Source organism: Engystomops pustulosus, unplaced genomic scaffold (genome assembly GCF_040894005.1).
Source record: "Engystomops pustulosus unplaced genomic scaffold, aEngPut4.maternal MAT_SCAFFOLD_117, whole genome shotgun sequence".
Classification (NCBI taxonomy): Eukaryota; Metazoa; Chordata; class Amphibia; order Anura; family Leptodactylidae; genus Engystomops; species Engystomops pustulosus.
The window spans coordinates 229,615-249,395 of record NW_027284998.1 but is presented as its reverse complement, the minus strand read 5'-3'; the positions used below and the strand labels follow the sequence as shown (position 1 = coordinate 249,395).

Here is a 19,781-nt window from a genome sequence, read left to right as displayed (position 1 = left end):
TATACAGGAGAGAACTGAGGAGACAAGAGAAACAGTCAGTATACGGAGCCCCCCTCCCCCTATATACAGCCCCCACCCCTTATATACAGGAGCCCCCCCCTATAACCGTATATACAGGAGAGAACTGAGGAGACAACAGAAACCGTCAGCAGCCGCTCCCCCTTATATACAGGAGCCCCCCCTTATATACAGGAGCCCCCCCCCTTATATACAGAGGAGCCCCCCCCTTATATACAGGAGCCCCCCCCTTATATACAGGAGCCCCCCCCCCTTATATACAGGAGCCCCCCCCCCTTATATACAGGAGCCCCCCCCCCTTATATACAGGAGCCCCCCCCCCCCTTATATACAGGAGCCCCCCCCTTATATACAGGAGCCCCCCCCCTTATATACAGGAGCCCCCCCCCTTATATACAGGAGCCCCCCCCCCCTATATACAGGAGCCCCCCCCCCTATATACAGGAGCCCCCCCACCCCCTATATACAGGAGCCCCCCCACCCCCTATATACAGGAGCCCCCCCCACCCCCTATATACAGGAGCCCCCCCCCACCCCCTATATACAGGAGCCCCCCCACCCCCTATATACAGGAGCCCCCCCACCCCCTATATACAGGAGCCCCCCACCCCCTATATACAGGAGCCCCCCCACCCCCTTATATACAGGAGAGAACTGAGGAGACAAGAGAAACCGTCAGTATACGGAGCCCACCCCTCCCCTATATACAGCCCCCACCCCTTATATACAGGAGCCCCCCCCCCCTATATACAGGAGAGAACTGAGGAGACAAGAGAAACCGTCAGTATACGGAGCCCCCCCTCCCCTATATACAGCCCCCACCCCTTATATACAGGAGCCCCACCCCCTATATACAGGAGCCCCCCCCCCCCCTATATACAGGAGAGAACTGAGGAGACAAGAGAAAACCGTCAGTATACGGAGCCCCCCCTTATATACAGGTGCCCCCCTCCCCCCTTATATACAGGGGCCTGCCCCCCCCCATAACCTTATATACAGGGGCCTGCCCCCCCATAACCTTATATACAGGGGCCTGCCCCCCCCCCCCCAATAACCTTATATACAGGGGCCTGCCCCCCCCCCCAATAACCTTATATACAGGGGCCTGCCCTCCCCCCCAATAACCTTATATACAGGGGCCTGCCCCCCCCCCAATAACCTTATATACAGGGGCCTGCCCCCCCCCAATAACCTTATATACAGGGGCCTGCCCCCCCCCCAATAACCTTATATACAGGGGCCTGCCCCCCCCCCCCCAATAACCTTATATACAGGGGCCTGCCCCCCCCCCCCCAATAACCTTATATACAGGGGCCTGCCCCCCCCCCCCAATAACCTTATATACAGGGGCCTGCCCCCCCCCCCAATAACCTTATATACAGGGGCCTGCCCCCCCCCCCCCAATAACCTTATATACAGGGGCCTGCCCCCCCCCCCCCCCCAATAACCTTATATACAGGGGCCTGCCCCCCCCCCCCCCAATAACCTTATATACAGGGGCCTGCCCCCCCCCCAATAACCTTATATACAGGGGCCTGCCCCCCCCCCCAATAACCTTATATACAGGGGCCTGCCCCCCCCCCAATAACCTTATATACAGGGGCCTGCCCCCCCCCCAATAACCTTATATACAGGGGCCTGCCCCCCCCCCAATAACCTTATATACAGGGGCCTGCCCCCCCCCCAATAACCTTATATACAGGGGCCTGCCCCCCCCCCAATAACCTTATATACAGGGGCCTGCCCCCCCCCAATAACCTTATATACAGGGGCCTGCCCCCCCCCAATAACCTTATATACAGGGGCCTGCCCCCCCCCCAATAACCTTATATACAGGGGCCTGCCCCCCCCAATAACCTTATATACAGGGGCCTGCCCCCCCCCAATAACCTTATATACAGGGGCCTGCCCCCCCCCAATAACCTTATATACAGGGGCCTGCCCCCCCCCCCCCAATAACCTTATATACAGGGGCCTGCCCCCCCCCCAATAACCTTATATACAGGGGCCTGCCCCCCCCCCCAATAACCTTATATACAGGGGCCTGCCCCCCCCCCCAATAACCTTATATACAGGGGCCTGCCCCCCCCCCCAATAACCTTATATACAGGGGCCTGCCCCCCCCCCCAATAACCTTATATACAGGGGCCTGCCCCCCCCCATAACCTTATATACAGGGGCCTGCCCCCCCCCCAATAACCTTATATACAGGGGCCTGCCCCCCCATAACCTTATATACAGCAGCTTCACACCCCATAACCTCATATATGGGGGGCTATATATGCCCCCCCCCCCCAATAACCCTATATGACACAGTCCGGCTCGGATACAGCAGGGGCTCGGATGTTCCTGTCTGGACACTCAGCTTTCCCGAGTCCTGCAGGTCTCCCTTACACACTGTACTACATGACACTCAGCTTTCCCAGGATCTTGCAGGTCTCTCCATACACAGTACTACATGACACTCAGCTTTCCCAGGATCTTGCAGGTCTCTCCATACACAGTACTACATGACACTCAGCTTTCCCAGGATCTTGCAGGTCTCTCCATACACAGTACTACATGACACTCAGCTTTCCCAGGATCTTGCAGGTCTCTCCATACACAGTACTACATGACACTCAGCTTTCCCAGGATCTTGCAGGTCTCTCCATACACTCAGCTTTCCTGGGGTCCTGAGTGGCTTATGACACCCCATGAATAATTGAGGGGTGTCAGGCACATGACGGCGGCTCTGGTTACAGGGTGACAGATGGGAGGCGGCCGCCGGGTCATGTGTCCTGATGACAGCCCATCCCCCTCCATCCGGGCACAGAGTTAACCCTTCATGTAGGCCCATTTTTAGGAGACATTGGGGCCTGAGGAAGTGGGGGGCCCCCTCCGGAGTCTCAGGGTGAAGGCGACTGCAGAGTAGCGGCAGCAGCACCGCACAGCGCAACCGGGGCCCATCAGCGTTCATGAATGGTGGGGCAGGGGTCCGGGTTACGTGGGGGTCCGGCAGAGCGCTCCTTGCAGCAGGAGGCGGCAGCGTCTGGCGGGGCAGGGGTGCGGGTTATGTGGGGGTCCGGCAGAGCGCTCCTTGCAGCAGGAGGCGGCAGCGTCTGGTGGGGCAGGGGTCCGGGTTACGTGGGGGTCCGGCAGAGCGCTCCTTGCAGCAGGAGGCGGCAGCGTCTGGTGGGGCAGGGGTCCGGGTTACGTGGGGGTCCGGCAGAGCGCCCCTGCAGCAGCAGGCGGCAGCGTCTGGTGGGGCAGGGGTCCGGGTTACGTGGGGGTCCGGCAGAGCGCTCCTTGCAGCAGGAGGCGGCAGCGTCTGGTGGGGCAGGGGGTGCGGGTTGTGTGGGGGTCCGGCAGAGCGCTCCTTGCAGCAGGAGGCGGCAGCGTCTGGTGGGGCAGGGGTCCGGGTTACGTGGGGTCCGGCAGAGCGCTCCTTGCGGCAGGCGGCAGCATCTGGTGGGGCAGGGGTGCGGGTTATGTGGGGGTCCGGCAGAGCGCTCCTTGCAGCAGGAGGCGGCAGCGTCTGGTGGGGCAGGGGTCCGGGTTACGTGGGGGTCCGGCAGAGCGCTCCTTGCAGCAGGAGGCGGCAGCGTCTGGTGGGGCAGGGGTCCGGGTTACGTGGGGGTCCGGCAGAGCGCCCCTGCAGCAGCAGGCGGCAGCGTCTGGTGGGGCAGGGGTCCGGGTTACGTGGGGGTCCGGCAGAGCGCTCCTTGCAGCAGGAGGCGGCAGCGTCTGGTGGGGCAGGGGGTGCGGGTTGTGTGGGGGTCCGGCAGAGCGCTCCTTGCAGCAGGAGGCAGCAGCGTCTGGTGGGGCAGGAGTCCGGGTTACGTGGGGGTCCGGCAGAGCGCTCCTTGCAGCAGGCCGCGGCAGCGTCTGGCGGGGCAGGGGGTCCGGGTTACGTGGGGGTCCGGCAGAGCGCTCCTTGCAGCAGGAGGCGGCAGCGTCTGGCGGGGCAGGGGTGCGGGTTATGTGGGGGTCCGGCAGAGCGCTCCTTGCAGCAGGAGGCGGCAGCGTCTGGTGGGGCAGGGGTCCGGGTTACGTGGGGGTCCGGCAGAGCGCTCCTTGCAGCAGGAGGCGGCAGCGTCTGGTGGGGCAGGGGTCCGGGTTACGTGGGGGTCCGGCAGAGCGCCCCTGCAGCAGCAGGCGGCAGCGTCTGGTGGGGCAGGGGTCCGGGTTACGTGGGGTCCGGCAGAGCGCTCCTTGCAGCAGGAGGCGGCAGCGTCTGGTGGGGCAGGGGGTGCGGGTTGTGTGGGGGTCCGGCAGAGCGCTCCTTGCAGCAGGAGGCAGCAGCGTCTGGTGGGGCAGGAGTCCGGTTACGTGGGGGTCCGGCAGGAGCGCTCCTTGCAGCAGGCCGCGGCAGCGTCTGGCGGGGCAGGGGGTCCGGGTTACGTGGGGGTCCGGCAGAGCGCTCCGTGCAGCAGGAGGCGGCAGCGTCTGGTGGGGCAGGGGTCCGGGTTACGTGGGGGTCCGGCAGAGCGCTCCTTGCAGCAGGAGGCGGCAGCGTCTGATGGGGTAGGGGGGCCGGGTTACGTGGGGGTCCGGCAGAGCGCTCCTTGCGGCAGGCGGCAGCATCTGGTGGGGCAGGGGTCCGGGTTACGTGGGGGTCCGGCAGAGCGCTCCTTGCAGCAGGAGGCGGCAGCGTCTGGTGGGGCAGGGGTCCGGGTTACGTGGGGGTCCGGCAGAGCGCTCCTTGCAGCAGGAAGCGGCAGCGTCTGGTGGGGCAGGAGTCCGGGTTACGTGGGGGTCCGGCAGAGCGCTCCTTGCAGCAGGAGGCGGCAGCGTCTGGTGGGGCAGGAGGCAGTGTTATGTGGGGGTCCGGCAGAGCGCTCCTTGCAGCAGGAGGCGGCAGCGTCTGGTGGGGCAGGAGTCCGGGTTACGTGGGGGTCCGGCAGAGCGCTCCTTGCAGCAGGCCGCGGCAGCGTCTGGCGGGGCAGGGGGTCCGGGTTACGTGGGGGTCCGGCAGAGCGCTCCGTGCAGCAGGAGGCGGCAGCGTCTGGTGGGGCAGGGGTCCGGGTTACGTGGGGGTCCGGCAGAGCGCTCCTTGCAGCAGGAGGCGGCAGCGTCTGATGGGGTAGGGGGGCCGGGTTACGTGGGGGTCCGGCAGAGCGCTCCTTGCGGCAGGCGGCAGCATCTGGTGGGGCAGGGGTCCGGGTTACGTGGGGGTCCGGCAGAGCGCTCCTTGCAGCAGGAGGCGGCAGCGTCTGGTGGGGCAGGGGTCCGGGTTACGTGGGGGTCCGGCAGAGCGCTCCTTGCAGCAGGAGGCGGCAGCGTCTGGTGGGGCAGGAGTCCGGGTTACGTGGGGGTCCGGCAGAGCGCTCCTTGCGGCAGGCGGCAGCATCTGGTGGGGCAGGGGGTGCGGGTTACGTGGGGGTCCGGCAGAGCGCTCCTTGCAGCAGGAGGCGGCAGCGTCTGGTGGGGCAGGAGTCCGGGTTACGTGGGGGTCCGGCAGAGCGCTCCTTGCGGCAGGCGGCAGCGTCTGGTGGGGCAGGGGGTGCGGGTTACGTGGGGGTCCGGCAGAGCGCTCCTTGCAGCAGGAGGCGGCAGCGTCTGGTGGGGCAGGGGTCCGGGTTACGTGGGGGTCCGGCAGAGCGCTCCTTGCGGCAGGCGGCAGCATCTGGTGGGGCAGGGGTCCGGGTTACGTGGGGGTCCGGCAGAGCGCTCCTTGCAGCGGGAGGCGGCAGCGTCTGGTGGGGCAGGGGGTCCGGGTTACGTGGGGGTCCGGCAGAGCGCTCCTTGCAGCAGGAGGCGGCTACGTCTGGTGGGGCAGGGGTGCGGGTTACATGGGGGTCCGGCAGAGCGCTCCTTGCAGCAGGAGGCGGCAGCGTCTGGTGGGGCAGGGGTCCGGGTTACGTGGGGGTCCGGCAGAGCGCTCCTTGCAGCAGGAGGCGGCAGCGTCTGGTGGGTTACGTGGGGGTCCGGCAGAGCGCTCCTTGCAGCAGGAGGCGGCAGCGTCTGGTGGGGTAGGGGGTCCGGGTTACGTGGGGGTCCGGCAGAGCGCTCCTTGCAGCAGGAGGCGGCAGCGTCTGGTGGGGCAGGGGTCCGGGTTACGTGGGGGTCCGGCAGAGCGCTCCTTGCAGCAGGAGGCGGCAGCGTCTGGTGGGGCAGGAAGCGTCTCCCTCCGCTCTCTCCTCATTCAGAGACGATGAATCATTTCCCATTTGGCCCGGGTCCTGCCTACAGGGGGGGTCCCGACTATGGGGGCTCGGCGGAGCACAGGGAGGGGGGTCCCCGACTATGGGGGCTCGGCGGAGCACAGGGGGGGGGGGGTCCCGACTATGGGGGCTCGGCGGAGCACAGGGGGGGGGTCCCGACTATGGGGGCTCGGCGGAGCACAGGGGGGGGGGGGGGGTCCCGACTATGGGGGCTCGGCGGAGCACAGGGGGGGTCCTGACTATGGGGGCTCGGCCGAGCACAGGGGGGGGTCCTGACTATGGGGGCTCGGCCGAGCACGGGGGGGGGTCCTGACTATGGGGGCTCGGCCGAGCACAGGGGGGGGTCCTGACTATGGGGGCTCGGCCGAGCACAGGGGGGGGTCCCGACTATGGGGGCTCGGCGGAGCACAGGGGGGGGTCCCGACTATGGGGGCTCGGCGGAGCACAGGGGGGGGTCCTGACTATGGGGGCTCGGCGGAGCACAGGGGGGGGGGGGGGTCCCGACTATGGGGGCTCGGCGGAGCACAGGGGGGTCCTGACTATGGGGGCTCGGCGGAGCACAGGGGGGTCCTGACTATGGGGGCTCGGCGGAGCACAGGGGGGGGTCCCGACTATGGGGGCTCGGCGGAGCACGGGGGGGGGGGGGGTCCCGACTATGGGGGCTCGGCGGAGCACAGGGGGGTCCTGACTATGGGGGCTCGGCGGAGCACAGGGGGGTCCTGACTATGGGGGCTCGGCGGAGCACAGGGGGGTCCTGACTATGGGGGCTCGGCGGAGCACAGGGGGGTCCTGACTATGGGGGCTCGGCGGAGCACAGGGGGGGGTCCCGACTATGGAGGCTCGGCGGAGCACGGGGGGGGGGGGGGGGTCCCGACTATGGGGGCTCGGCGGAGCACAGGGGGGGTCCCGACTATGGGGGCTCGGCGGAGCACAGCGGGGTCCTGACTACGGGGGCTCGGCGGAGCACAGGGGGGGTCCTGACTACGGGGGCTCGGCGGAGCACAGGGGGGGTCCTGACTACGGGGGCTCGGCGGAGCACAGGGGGGGTCCTGACTACGGGGGCTCGGCGGAGCACAGCGGGGTCCTGACTACGGGGGCTCGGCGGAGCACAGCGGGGTCCTGACTACGGGGGCTCGGCGGAGCACAGCGGGGTCCTGACTACGGGGGCTCGGCGGAGCACAGCGGGGTCCTGACTACGGGGGCTCGGCGGAGCACAGCGGGGGGTCCCGACTATGGGGGCTCGGCGGAGCACAGGGGGGGGTCCCGACTATGGGGGCTCGGCAGAGCACAGCGGGGTCCTGACTATGGGGGCTCGGCGGAGCACAGCGGGGTCCCGACTATGGGGGCTCGGCGGAGCACAGGGGGGGGTCCTGACTATGGGGGCTCGGCGGAGCACAGGGGGGGGTCCTGACTATGGGGGCTCGGCGGAGCACAGGGGGGGGTCCCGACTATGGGGGCTCGGCGGAGCACAGCGGGGTCCTGACTATGGGGGCTCGACGGAGCACAGGGGGGTCCCGACTATGGGGGCTCGGCGGAGCACAGGGGGGGGTCCTGACTATGGGGGCTCGGCGGAGCACAGGGGGGGTCCTGACTACGGGGGCTCGGCGGAGCACAGGGAGGGGGGTCCTGACTACGGGGGCTCGGCGGAGCACAGTGGGGTCCTGGGGGCTGTGATCTCTGCAGTAACAAGGACATGGAAGTGACCACAGAATCTACGGGAAGACCTGACAACGTCCTGTGCAGGTGTCCTGTGTACATGAGGGGGGTCTAGGGGGAGGGGTAATATCCAAGACCCTTCACACTGCAGCCATTAACCCCCTCACTGCCACAGGATCAAGACCTCCTCCAGTCACACCTAAAGCTGCAAAGCTCCACCACAGGACTGCAGCTCTGGATGTGACCGTGTATTACACCTGGACCTTACTGGAACATGGCTGACAACAGAGAGCAACAACCCCTCATCCTCATAAGCGGCTGCCAAGTTAGATCCTTCCAAGGTCTGCAGAACAGCAAATATCACCCTTGGCAGCGGCCTGGACGGACCCCCGGACGGAACCGCAGAGGCCGAGGGGGGGGGGGGGGGGGGCGGTGACTCTCGGGTCACAAGCACCAGACCCGGGGTCAGGGCGCCACATAACCTGTATGTGCTGTATGGGCAGGATACGTGGCACCCGCTGGAGACGGACGCCAGGGATGTGATTGCCACGCGTGGCCCCATGTGGACATCTCAGGGGGACACTGGCGGGCGAGGACTGGTGATGGGGGGTCCTCCGCAGAGCCCCCATAGTCAGCACACCGGACCTGGCACATCATCACACAAGAGGAAACCAATCAGCTGCCACCGAAACCTGCGGGACCAGTCTGCCCGTCACCCATTACACAACACCCACACAGCTGCAGGACTGTCACAGTGTAGCATCTCAGGAGAACTAGGTCATATCTGCACTGACACACTGTAACAAAGCAGCAGCACTGGAGAGACACAGGAGCCTCCTGATCAGTCCAGTCTACACAGTGTAACAGACCCTCAGCAGTGACTGTAGGTGTAACAGCAGGACCTCACATCAGTCACTGACAGCAGAGGGAGAACCGGACTGGACCGGACCACCACAGCGCCAAATCTACACCCGCGCCATCAGAGGAGCCGCGTCACGTGCCAGAGCCCCCCGCCAGCCCCAGAAGGTGCCATTAACCCCTGCGCTGCCAGGCTCCCGCCCAGATGTTGCCCGGGCGCTGGGGGCAGCAGGAATGTCGGCCGCAGTTCCTGTTAACCCTTGCAGGGCGGCAGAGGAATCCACAACAAAAGCCCTTGTTTTCTCAGCTGACGCATAGCGGCCGCATACCTCGGGCGGCACAGATTCCAGGGCCTGGGAGGCGGCAGGTATCTGGGGTGACCGCAGCCTCCTCATTACTCACCCCGGGGTAACAGCTCCGCACACATTATCCCTGGGGGAGCACCTGCACTCACACTCACTGCCAGGGCCCCGGAGGGTCACCCCCATATAACCAGTGCAGCCGCAGAGGTGGGGGGAGCACCTGCACTCACACTCACTGCCAGGGCCCCGGAGGGTCACCCCCATATAACCAGTGCAGCCGCAGAGGTGGGGGAGCACCTGCACTCACACTCACTGCCAGGGCCCCGGAGGGTCACCCCCATATAACCAGTGCAGCCGCAGAGGTGGGGGAGCACCTGCACTCACACTCACTGTCAGGGCCCCGGAGGGTCACCCCCATATAACCAGCGCAGCCGCAGAGGTGGGGGGAGCACCTGCACTCACACTCAGTGCCAGGGCCCCGGAGGGTCACCCCCATATAACCAGCGCAGCCGCAGAGGTGGGGGGAGCACCTGCACTCACACTCACTGCCAGGGCCCCGGAGGGTCACCCCCATAAAACCAGCGCAGCCGCAGAGGTGGGGGAGCACCTGCACTCACACTCACTGCCAGGGCCCCGGAGGGTCACCCCCATAACCAGCGCAGCCGCAGAGGTGGGGGGAGCACCTGCACTCACACTCACTGTCAGGGCCCCGGAGGGTCACCCCCATATAACCAGCGCAGCCGCAGAGGTGGGGGGAGCACCTGCACTCACTGTCAGGGCCCCGGAGGGTCACCCCCATATAACCAGTGCAGCCGCAGAGGTGGGGGGAGCACCTGCACTCACACTCACTGTCAGGGCCCCGGAGGGTCACCCCCATAACCAGCGCAGCCGCAGAGGTGGGGGAGCACCTGCACTCACACTGACTGTCAGGGCCCCGGAGGGTCACCCCCATATAACCAGTGCAGCCGCAGAGGTGGGGGGAGCACCTGCACTCACACTCACTGTCAGGGCCCCGGAGAGTCACCCCCATATAACCAGCGCAGCCGCAGAGGTGGGGGAGCACCTGCACTCACACTCACTGTCAGGGCCCCGGAGGGTCACCCCCATATAACCAGTGCAGCCGCAGAGGTGGGGGGAGCACCTGCACTCACACTCACTGTCAGGGCCCCGGAGGGTCACCCCCATATAACCAGTGCAGCCGCAGAGGTGGGGGGAGCACCTGCACTCACACTCAGTGCCAGGGCCCCGGAGGGTCACCCCCATATAACCAGCGCAGCCGCAGAGGTGGGGGAGCACCTGCACTCACACTCACTGCCAGGGCCCCGGAGGGTCACCCCCATATAACCAGTGCAGCCGCAGAGGTGGGGGGAGCACCTGCACTCACACTCAGTGCCAGGGCCCCGGAGGGTCACCCCCATATAACCAGCGCAGCCGCAGAGGTGGGGGAGCACCTGCACTCACACTCACTGTCAGGGCCCCGGAGAGTCACCCCCATATAACCAGCACAGCCGCAGAGGTGGGGGGAGCACCTGCACTCACACTCACTGTCAGGGCCCCGGAGGGTCACCCCCATAATCAGCGCAGCCGCAGAGGTGGGGGAGCACCTGCACTCACACTCACTGCCAGGGCCCCGGAGGGTCACCCCCATATAACCAGCGCAGCCGCAGAGGTGGGGGGAGCACCTGCACTCACACTCACTGCCAGGGCCCCGGAGGGTCACCCCCATAACCAGTGCAGCCGCAGAGGTGGGGGGAGCACCTGCACTCACACTCACTGTCAGGGCCCCGGAGGGTCACCCCCATAACCAGTGCAGCCGCAGAGGTGGGGGGAGCACCTGCACTCACACTCACTGTCAGGGCCCCGGAGGGTCACCCCCATATAACCAGCGCAGCCGCAGAGGTGGGGGGAGCACCTGCACTCACACTCACTGCCAGGGCCCGGAGGGTCACCCCCATATAACCAGCGCAGCCGCAGAGGTGGGGGGGAGCACCTGCACTCACACTCACTGTCAGGGCCCCGGAGAGTCACCCCCATATAACCAGCACAGCCGCAGAGGTGGGGGGAGCACCTGCACTCACACTCACTGTCAGGGCCCCGGAGGGTCACCCCCATATAACCAGCGCAGCCGCAGAGGTGGGGGAGCACCTGCACTCACACTCACTGTCAGGGCCCCGGAGGGTCACCCCCATATAACCAGCGCAGCCGCAGAGGTGGGGGGAGCACCTGCACTCACACTCACTGCCAGGGCCCGGAGGGTCACCCCCATATAACCAGCGCAGCCGCAGAGGTGGGGGGAGCACCTGCACTCACACTCACTGTCAGGGCCCGGAGGGTCACCCCCATAACCAGCGCAGCCGCAGAGGTGGGGGGAGCACCTGCACTCACACTCACTGTCAGGGCCCGGAGGGTCACCCCCATAACCAGCGCAGCCGCAGAGGTGGGGGGAGCACCTGCACTCACTGCCAGGGCCCCGGAGGGTCACCCCCATAACCAGCGCAGCCGCAGAGGTGGGGGAGCACCTGCACTCACTGCCAGGGCCCCGGAGGGTCACCCCCATAACCAGCGCAGCCGCAGAGGTGGGGGGAGCACCTGCACTCACACTCACTGTCAGGGCCCCGGAGGGTCACCCCCATAACCAGCGCAGCCGCAGAGGTGGGGGGAGCACCTGCACTCACTGCCAGGGCCCCGGAGGGTCACCCCCATAACCAGCGCAGCCGCAGAGGTGGGGGGAGCACCTGCACTCACACTCACTGTCAGGGCCCCGGAGGGTCACCCCCATATAACCAGCGCAGCCGCAGAGGTGGGGGAGCACCTGCACTCACACTCACTGTCAGGGCCCGGAGGGTCACCCCCATAACCAGCGCAGCCGCAGAGGTGGGGGGAGCACCTGCACTCACTGCCAGGGCCCCGGAGGGTCACCCCCATAACCAGCGCAGCCGCAGAGGTGGGGGAGCACCTGCACTCACTGCCAGGGCCCCGGAGGGTCACCCCCATAACCAGCGCAGCCGCAGAGGTGGGGGGAGCACCTGCACTCACTGCCAGGGCCCCGGAGGGTCACCCCCATAACCAGCGCAGCCGCAGAGGTGGGGGGAGCACCTGCACTCACACTCACTGTCAGGGCCCCGGAGGGTCACCCCCATATAACCAGCGCAGCCGCAGAGGTGGGGGAGCACCTGCACTCACTGCCAGGGCCCCGGAGGGTCACCCCCATAACCAGTGCAGCCGCAGAGGTGGGGGAGCACCTGCACTCACACTCACTGTCAGGGCCCCGGAGGGTCACCCCCATATAACCAGCGCAGCCGCAGAGGTGGGGGAGCACCTGCACTCACACTCACTGTCAGGGCCCCGGAGGGTCACCCCCATATAACCAGTGCAGCCGCAGAGGTGGGGGAGCACCTGCACTCACACTCACTGTCAGGGCCCCAGAGGGTCACCCCCATATAACCAGCACAGCCGCAGAGGTGGGGGAGCACCTGCACTCACACTCACTGCCAGGGCCCCGGAGGGTCACCCCCATAACCAGCGCAGCCGCAGAGGTGGGGGGAGCACCTGCACTCACACTCACTGTCAGGGCCCGGAGGGTCACCCCCATAACCAGCGCAGCCGCAGAGGTGGGGGAGCACCTGCACTCACACTCACTGCCAGGGCCCCGAAGGGTCACCCCCATATAACCAGCGCAGCCGCAGAGGTGGGGGAGCACCTGCACTCACACTCACTGCCAGGGCCCCGGAGGGGCACCCCCATATAACCAGTGCAGCCGCAGAGGTGGGGGGAGCACCTGCACTCACTGTCAGGGCCCCGGAGGGTCACCCCCATATAACCAGCGCAGCCGCAGAGGTGGGGGAGCACCTGCACTCACACTCAGTGCCAGGGCCCGGGAGGGTCACCCCCATAACCAGCGCAGCCGCAGAGGTGGGGGGAGCACCTGCACTCACACTCAGTGCCAGGGCCCGGGAGGGTCACCCCCATAACCAGTGCAGCCGCAGAGGTGGGGGGAGCACCTGCACTCACACTCACTGTCAGGGCCCCGGAGGGTCACCCCCATATAACCAGCGCAGCCGCAGAGGTGGGGGAGCACCTGCACTCACACTCACTGTCAGGGCCCCGGAGGGTCACCCCCATATAACCAGTGCAGCCACAGAGGTGGGGGGAGCACCTGCACTCACACTCACTGTCAGGGCCCCGGAGGGTCACCCCCATATAACCAGTGCAGCCGCAGAGGTGGGGGAGCACCTGCACTCACACTCACTGTCAGGGCCCCGGAGGGTCACCCCCATATAACCAGCACAGCCGCAGAGGTGGGGGAGCACCTGCACTCACACTCACTGTCAGGGCCCGGAGGGTCACCCCCATATAACCAGTGCAGCCGCAGAGGTGGGGGGAGCACCTGCACTCACACTCACTGTCAGGGCCCCGGAGGGTCACCCCCATATAACCAGCGCAGCCGCAGAGGTGGGGGAGCACCTGCACTCACACTCACTGTCAGGGCCCCGGAGGGTCACCCCCATATAACCAGCGCAGCCGCAGAGGTGGGGGGAGCACCTGCACTCACACTCACTGTCAGGGCCCCGGAGGGTCACCCCCATATAACCAGCGCAGCCGCAGAGGTGGGGGAGCACCTGCACTCACACTCACTGTCAGGGCCCCGGAGGGTCACCCCCATATAACCAGCGCAGCCGCAGAGGTGGGGGAGCACCTGCACTCACACTCACTGTCAGGGCCCCGGAGGGTCACCCCCATATAATCAGTGCAGCCGCAGAGGTGGGGGGAGCACCTGCACTCACACTCACTGTCAGGGCCCCGGAGGGTCACCCCCATATAATCAGTGCAGCCGCAGAGGTGGGGGGAGCACCTGCACTCACACTCACTGCCAGGGCCCCGGAGGGTCACCCCCATATAACCAGTGCAGCCGCAGAGGTGGGGGAGCACCTGCACTCACACTCACTGTCAGGGCCCCGGAGGGTCACCCCCATATAATCAGTGCAGCCGCAGAGGTGGGGGGAGCACCTGCACTCACACTCACTGCCAGGGCCCCGGAGGGTCACCCCCATATAACCAGCGCAGCCGCAGAGGTGGGGGGAGCACCTGCACTCACACTCACTGTCAGGGCCCCGGAGGGTCACCCCCATATAACCAGCGCAGCCGCAGAGGTGGGGGGAGCACCTGCACTCACACTCACTGTCAGGGCCCCGGAGGGTCACCCCCATATAACCAGCGCAGCCGCAGAGGTGGGGGGAGCACCTGCACTCACACTCACTGTCAGGGCCCGGAGGGTCACCCCCATATAACCAGCGCAGCCGCAGAGGTGGGGGGAGCACCTGCACTCACACTCACTGTCAGGGCCCCGGAGGGTCACCCCCATAACCAGCGCAGCCGCAGAGGTGGGGGGAGCACCTGCACTCACACTCACTGTCAGGGCCCGGAGGGTCACCCCCATATAACCAGCGCAGCCGCAGAGGTGGGGGGAGCACCTGCACTCACACTCACTGTCAGGGCCCCGGAGGGTCACCCCCATATAACCAGCGCAGCCGCAGAGGTGGGGGGAGCACCTGCACTCACACTCACTGTCAGGGCCCCGGAGGGTCACCCCCATAACCAGCGCAGCCGCAGAGGTGGGGGAGCACCTGCACTCACACTCACTGTCAGGGCCCCGGAGGGTCACCCCCATATAACCAGCGCAGCCGCAGAGGTGGGGGGAGCACCTGCACTCACACTCACTGTCAGGGCCCCGGAGGGTCACCCCCATATAACCAGCACAGCCGCAGAGGTGGGGGGAGCACCTGCACTCACACTCACTGTCAGGGCCCGGAGGGTCACCCCCATATAACCAGCGCAGCCGCAGAGGTGGGGGGAGCACCTGCACTCACACTCACTGCCAGGGCCCCGGAGGGTCACCCCCATAACCAGCGCAGCCGCAGAGGTGGGGGAGCACCTGCACTCACTGTCAGGGCCCCGGAGGGTCACCCCCATATAACCAGTGCAGCCGCAGAGGTGGGGGAGCACCTGCACTCACACTCACTGTCAGGGCCCCGGAGGGTCACCCCCATATAATCAGTGCAGCCGCAGAGGTGGGGGGAGCACCTGCACTCACACTCACTGTCAGGGCCCCGGAGGGTCACCCCCATATAACCAGTGCAGCCGCAGAGGTGGGGGAGCACCTGCACTCACACTCACTGTCAGGGCCCCGGAGGGTCACCCCCATATAACCAGCGCAGCCGCAGAGGTGGGGGGAGCACCTGCACTCACACTCACTGCCAGGGCCCCGGAGGGTCACCCCCATATAACCAGTGCAGCCGCAGAGGTGGGGGAGCACCTGCACTCACACTCACTGTCAGGGCCCCGGAGGGTCACCCCCATTACCAGCGCAGCCGCAGAGGTGGGGGAGCACCTGCACTCACACTCACTGTCAGGGCCCGGAGGGTCACCCCCATATAACCAGTGCAGCCGCAGAGGTGGGGGGAGCACCTGCACTCACACTCACTGTCAGGGCCCCGGAGGGTCACCCCCATAACCAGTGCAGCCGCAGAGGTGGGGGAGCACCTGCACTCACACTCACTGTCAGGGCCCGGAGGGTCACCCCCATATAACCAGTGCAGCCGCAGAGGTGGGGGAGCACCTGCACTCACACTCACTGTCAGGGCCCCGGAGGGTCACCCCCATTACCAGCGCAGCCGCAGAGGTGGGGGAGCACCTGCACTCACACTCACTGTCAGGGCCCGGAGGGTCACCCCCATATAACCAGTGCAGCCGCAGAGGTGGGGGGAGCACCTGCACTCACACTCACTGTCAGGGCCCCGGAGGGTCACCCCCATAACCAGTGCAGCCGCAGAGGTGGGGGGAGCACCTGCACTCACACTCACTGCCAGGGCCCCGGAGGGTCACCCCCATAACCAGTGCAGCCGCAGAGGTGGGGGGAGCACCTGCACTCACACTCACTGCCAGGGCCCCGGAGGGTCACCCCCATAACCAGCGCAGCCGCAGAGGTGGGGGAGCACCTGCACTCACACTCACTGTCAGGGCCCCGGAGGGTCACCCCCATATAACCAGTGCAGCCGCAGAGGTGGGGGGAGCACCTGCACTCACACTCACTGCCAGGGCCCCGGACGGTCACCCCCATAACCAGCGCAGCCGCAGAGGTGGGGGGAGCACCTGCACTCACACTCACTGTCAGGGCCCCGGAGGGTCACCCCCATAACCAGCGCAGCCGCAGAGGTGGGGGAGCACCTGCACTCACACTCACTGTCAGGGCCCCGGAGGGTCACCCCCATATAACCAGTGCAGCCGCAGAGGTGGGGGGAGCACCTGCACTCACACTCACTGCCAGGGCCCCGGAGGGTCACCCCCATAACCAGCGCAGCCGCAGAGGTGGGGGAGCACCCAGCTTTTCCAGAATCAGATATAACATTGGCGGTCCGCAGCTGCACAACGTGTCCCCCCTACATCACCAGAGAGCACCCGCTCTGCACCCATCACCCCCCAACACCTCAACCATCGCACCCCCAAATCATGTGACCCCAAATGTTCCCCACATTGTAGCTTCACTGTGATGCTATACTGTCCCCATACCTCTGTATAATACACGGGGGGGGGGGGGGGGGGTCACTATTCAATGTCTATATTGGGGTACACAGTGGTTTAGGGGGTCTCCCTGCCAGCTGTGACCTGTATATTGGGGTACACAGTGGTATAGGGGGGTCTCCTGCCAGCTGTGACCTGTATATTGGGGTACACAGTGGTATAGGGGGGGGTCTCCTGCCAGCTGTGACCTGTATATTGGGGTACACAGTGGTATAGGGGGGTCTCCTGCCAGCTGTGACCTGTATATTGGGGTACAGTGGTATAGGGGGTCTCCTGTCAGCTGTGACCTGTATATTGGGGTACAGTGGTATAGGGGGGTCTCCTGTCAGCTGTGACCTGTATATTGGGGTACACAGTGGTATAGGGGGTCTCCTGTCAGCTGTGACCTGTATATTGGGGTACACAGTGGTATAGGGGGTCTCCTGTCAGCTGTGACCAGTATATTGGGGTACACAGTGGTATAGGGGGTCTCCTGTCAGTTGTGCCCAGTATATTGGGGTACACAGTGGTATAGGGGGTCTCCTGTCAGCTGTGACCAGTATATTGGGGTACACAGTGGTATAGGGGGGTCTCCTGTCAGTTGTGCCCAGTATATTGGGGTACACAGTGGTTTAGGGGGTCTCCTGTCAGCTGTGACCTGTATATTGGGGTACACAGTGGTATAGGGGGGTCTCCTGTCAGCTGTGACCTGTATATTGGGGTACACAGTGGTTTAGGGGGTCTCCTGTCAGTTGTGACCTGTATATTGGGGTACACAGTGGTATAGGGGGTCTCCTGTCAGCTGTGACCTGTATATTGGGGTACACAGTGGTATAGGGGGTCTCCTGTCAGCTGTGACCTGTATATTGGGGTACAGTGGTATAGGGGGTCTCCTGTCAGTTGTGACCTGTATATTGGGGTACACAGTGGTATAGGGGGTCTCCTGTCAGCTGTGACCTGTATATTGGGGTACACAGCGGTATAGGAGGTCTCCTGTCAGCTGTGACCTGTATATTGGGGTACACAGTGGTATAGGGGGGTCTCCTGTCAGCTGTGACCAGTATATTGGGGTACACAGTGGTATAGGGGGGTCTCCTGTCAGCTGTGACCTGTATATTGGGGTACACAGTGGTATAGGGGGTCTCCTGTCAGCTGTGACCTGTATATTGGGGTACACAGCGGTATAGGGGGGTCTCCTGTCAGCTGTGACCTGTATATTGGGGTACACAGTGGTATAGGGGGGTCTCCTGTCAGCTGTGACCAGTATATTGGGGTACACAGAGGTATAGGGGGTCTCCTGTCAGCTGTGACCTGTATATTGGGGTACACAGTGGTTTAGGGGGTCTCCCTGTCAGCTGTGACCTGTATATTGGGGTACACAGTGGTATAGGGGGGTCTCCTGTCAGCTGTGACCTGTATATTGGGGTACACAGTGGTATAGGGGGGTCTCCTGTCAGCTGTGACCAGTATATTGGGGTACACAGAGGTATAGGGGGTCTCCTGTCAGCTGTGACCAGTATATTGGGGTACACAGAGGTATAGGGGGTCTCCTGTCAGCTGTGAGCTGTATATTGGGGTACACAGTGGTTTAGGGGGTCTCCCTGTCAGCTGTGACCTGTATATTGGGGTACACAGTGGTATAGGGGGTCTCCTGTCAGCTGTGACCTGTATATTGGGGTACACAGTGGTTTAGGGGGTCTCCTGTCAGTTGTGACCTGTATATTGGGGTACACAGAGGTATAGGGGGTCTCCTGTCAGCTGTGACCTGTATATTGGGGTACACAGAGGTATAGGGGGTCTCCCTGTCAGCTGTGACCTGAATATTGGGGTACACAGTGGTTTAGGGGGTCTCCTGTCAGCTGTGACCTGTATAATGGGGTACACAGTGGTATAGGGGGTCTCCTGTCAGCTGTGACCTGTATATTGGGGTACACAGTGGTATAGGGAGTCTCCTGTCAGGTGTGACCTGTATATTGGGGTACACAGTGGTTTAGGGGGTCTCCTGTCAGCTGTGACCTGTATATTGGGGTACACAGTGGTATAGGGGGTCTCCTGTCAGTTGTGCCCAGTATATTGGGGTACACAGTGGTATAGGGGGGTCTCCTGCCAGCTGTGCCCTGTATATTGGGGTACACAGTGGTTTAGGGGGTCTCCTGTCAGCTGTGACCTGTATATTGGGGTACACAGTGGTATAGGGGGTCTCCTGTCAGCTGTGACCAGTATATTGGGGTACACAGTGGTATAGGGGGTCTCCTGTCAGCTGTGACCAGTATATTGGGGTACACAGTGGTATAGGGGGTCTCCTGTCAGCTGTGACCAGTATATTGGGGTACACAGTGGTATAGGGGGTCTCCTGTCAGCTGTGACCAGTATATTGGGGTACACAGTGGTTTAGGGGGTCTCCTGTCAGCTGTGACCTGTATATTGGGGTACACAGTGGTTTAGGGGGTCACTGTGACTGGGGAGATGACTATTTGCGGGTGTCAGACATTCCAGCTGATTACTGGGGTCACGGGTCATCACTAGGGCCACATCCGGGGGACACATTCCAGGGGTGATCAGTGCTCGGGTGTCCCGTGGCTCCTCCCCCTGCAGGACTTCCCGGGCGGGCGGTGGGGCCCCTGCGGCCTAGTCTGTCCCGGAGCCCCGGCCTGTGCTGGCGGAGAGCCCGGGCGGGTGAGTCAGGCCCCGGAGCCCCCGCCCGCCGTCCCCGGGCCTCTTACCGGTCAGGCGCAGCTTCACGGGTCCGTTCCTCCGGGATCCCTGGTTGGACATGGCCCCGGGCCCGCGCTGTAGTCCGGGGCAGGCGCTAGGCCCGGGCCGGAGCCGCGGTGTGGAGTGCGGAGGAGCCGGGCAGGAGAAGAGCGCGGAGCGGCCGACAATCAGACCCGAGGCCCGGAGCTCCAGAGCGGCGCCATGAGAGGAGACGGAGCAGACTGAGGGAGGAGACACCCGGCCGGGGGAGGAGCCAGCGCCGAGGCGGGGCACAGGGAAGCAGAGGGAGGAGACACCCGGCCGGGGGAGGAGCCTGGGGGAGGAGGCGGGCTGAGGGCGGGACACAGCCCGGGGAAGAGAGAGAGAGAGAGAGAGAGAGAGGTGTACGGGAGGAGAGCGGGGGGGTGTATGGACGGGTGTACGGGAGGAGAGCGGGGGGTGTATGGACGGGTGTACGGGAGGAGAGCGGGGGGTGTATGGACGGGTGTACGGGAGGAGAGCGGGGGGTGTATGGACGGGTGTACGGGAG

General features: G+C 64.9%; 1 protein-coding gene across 1 annotated transcript in view; it reads right to left on the bottom strand.

The window, feature by feature from the left end:
• The window catches only part of LOC140107116 (E3 ubiquitin-protein ligase SMURF2-like), a 38,157-nt gene extending 18,637 nt beyond the window's left edge, over window positions 1-19,520 (bottom strand). The window contains 1 exon segment of the mRNA XM_072131667.1: window positions 19,261-19,520. Coding sequence (XP_071987768.1) covers window positions 19,261-19,312 — 52 coding nt within the window. The 5' untranslated portion in view covers window positions 19,313-19,520.
• Between the last annotated feature and the right edge of the window lie 261 nt (window positions 19,521-19,781).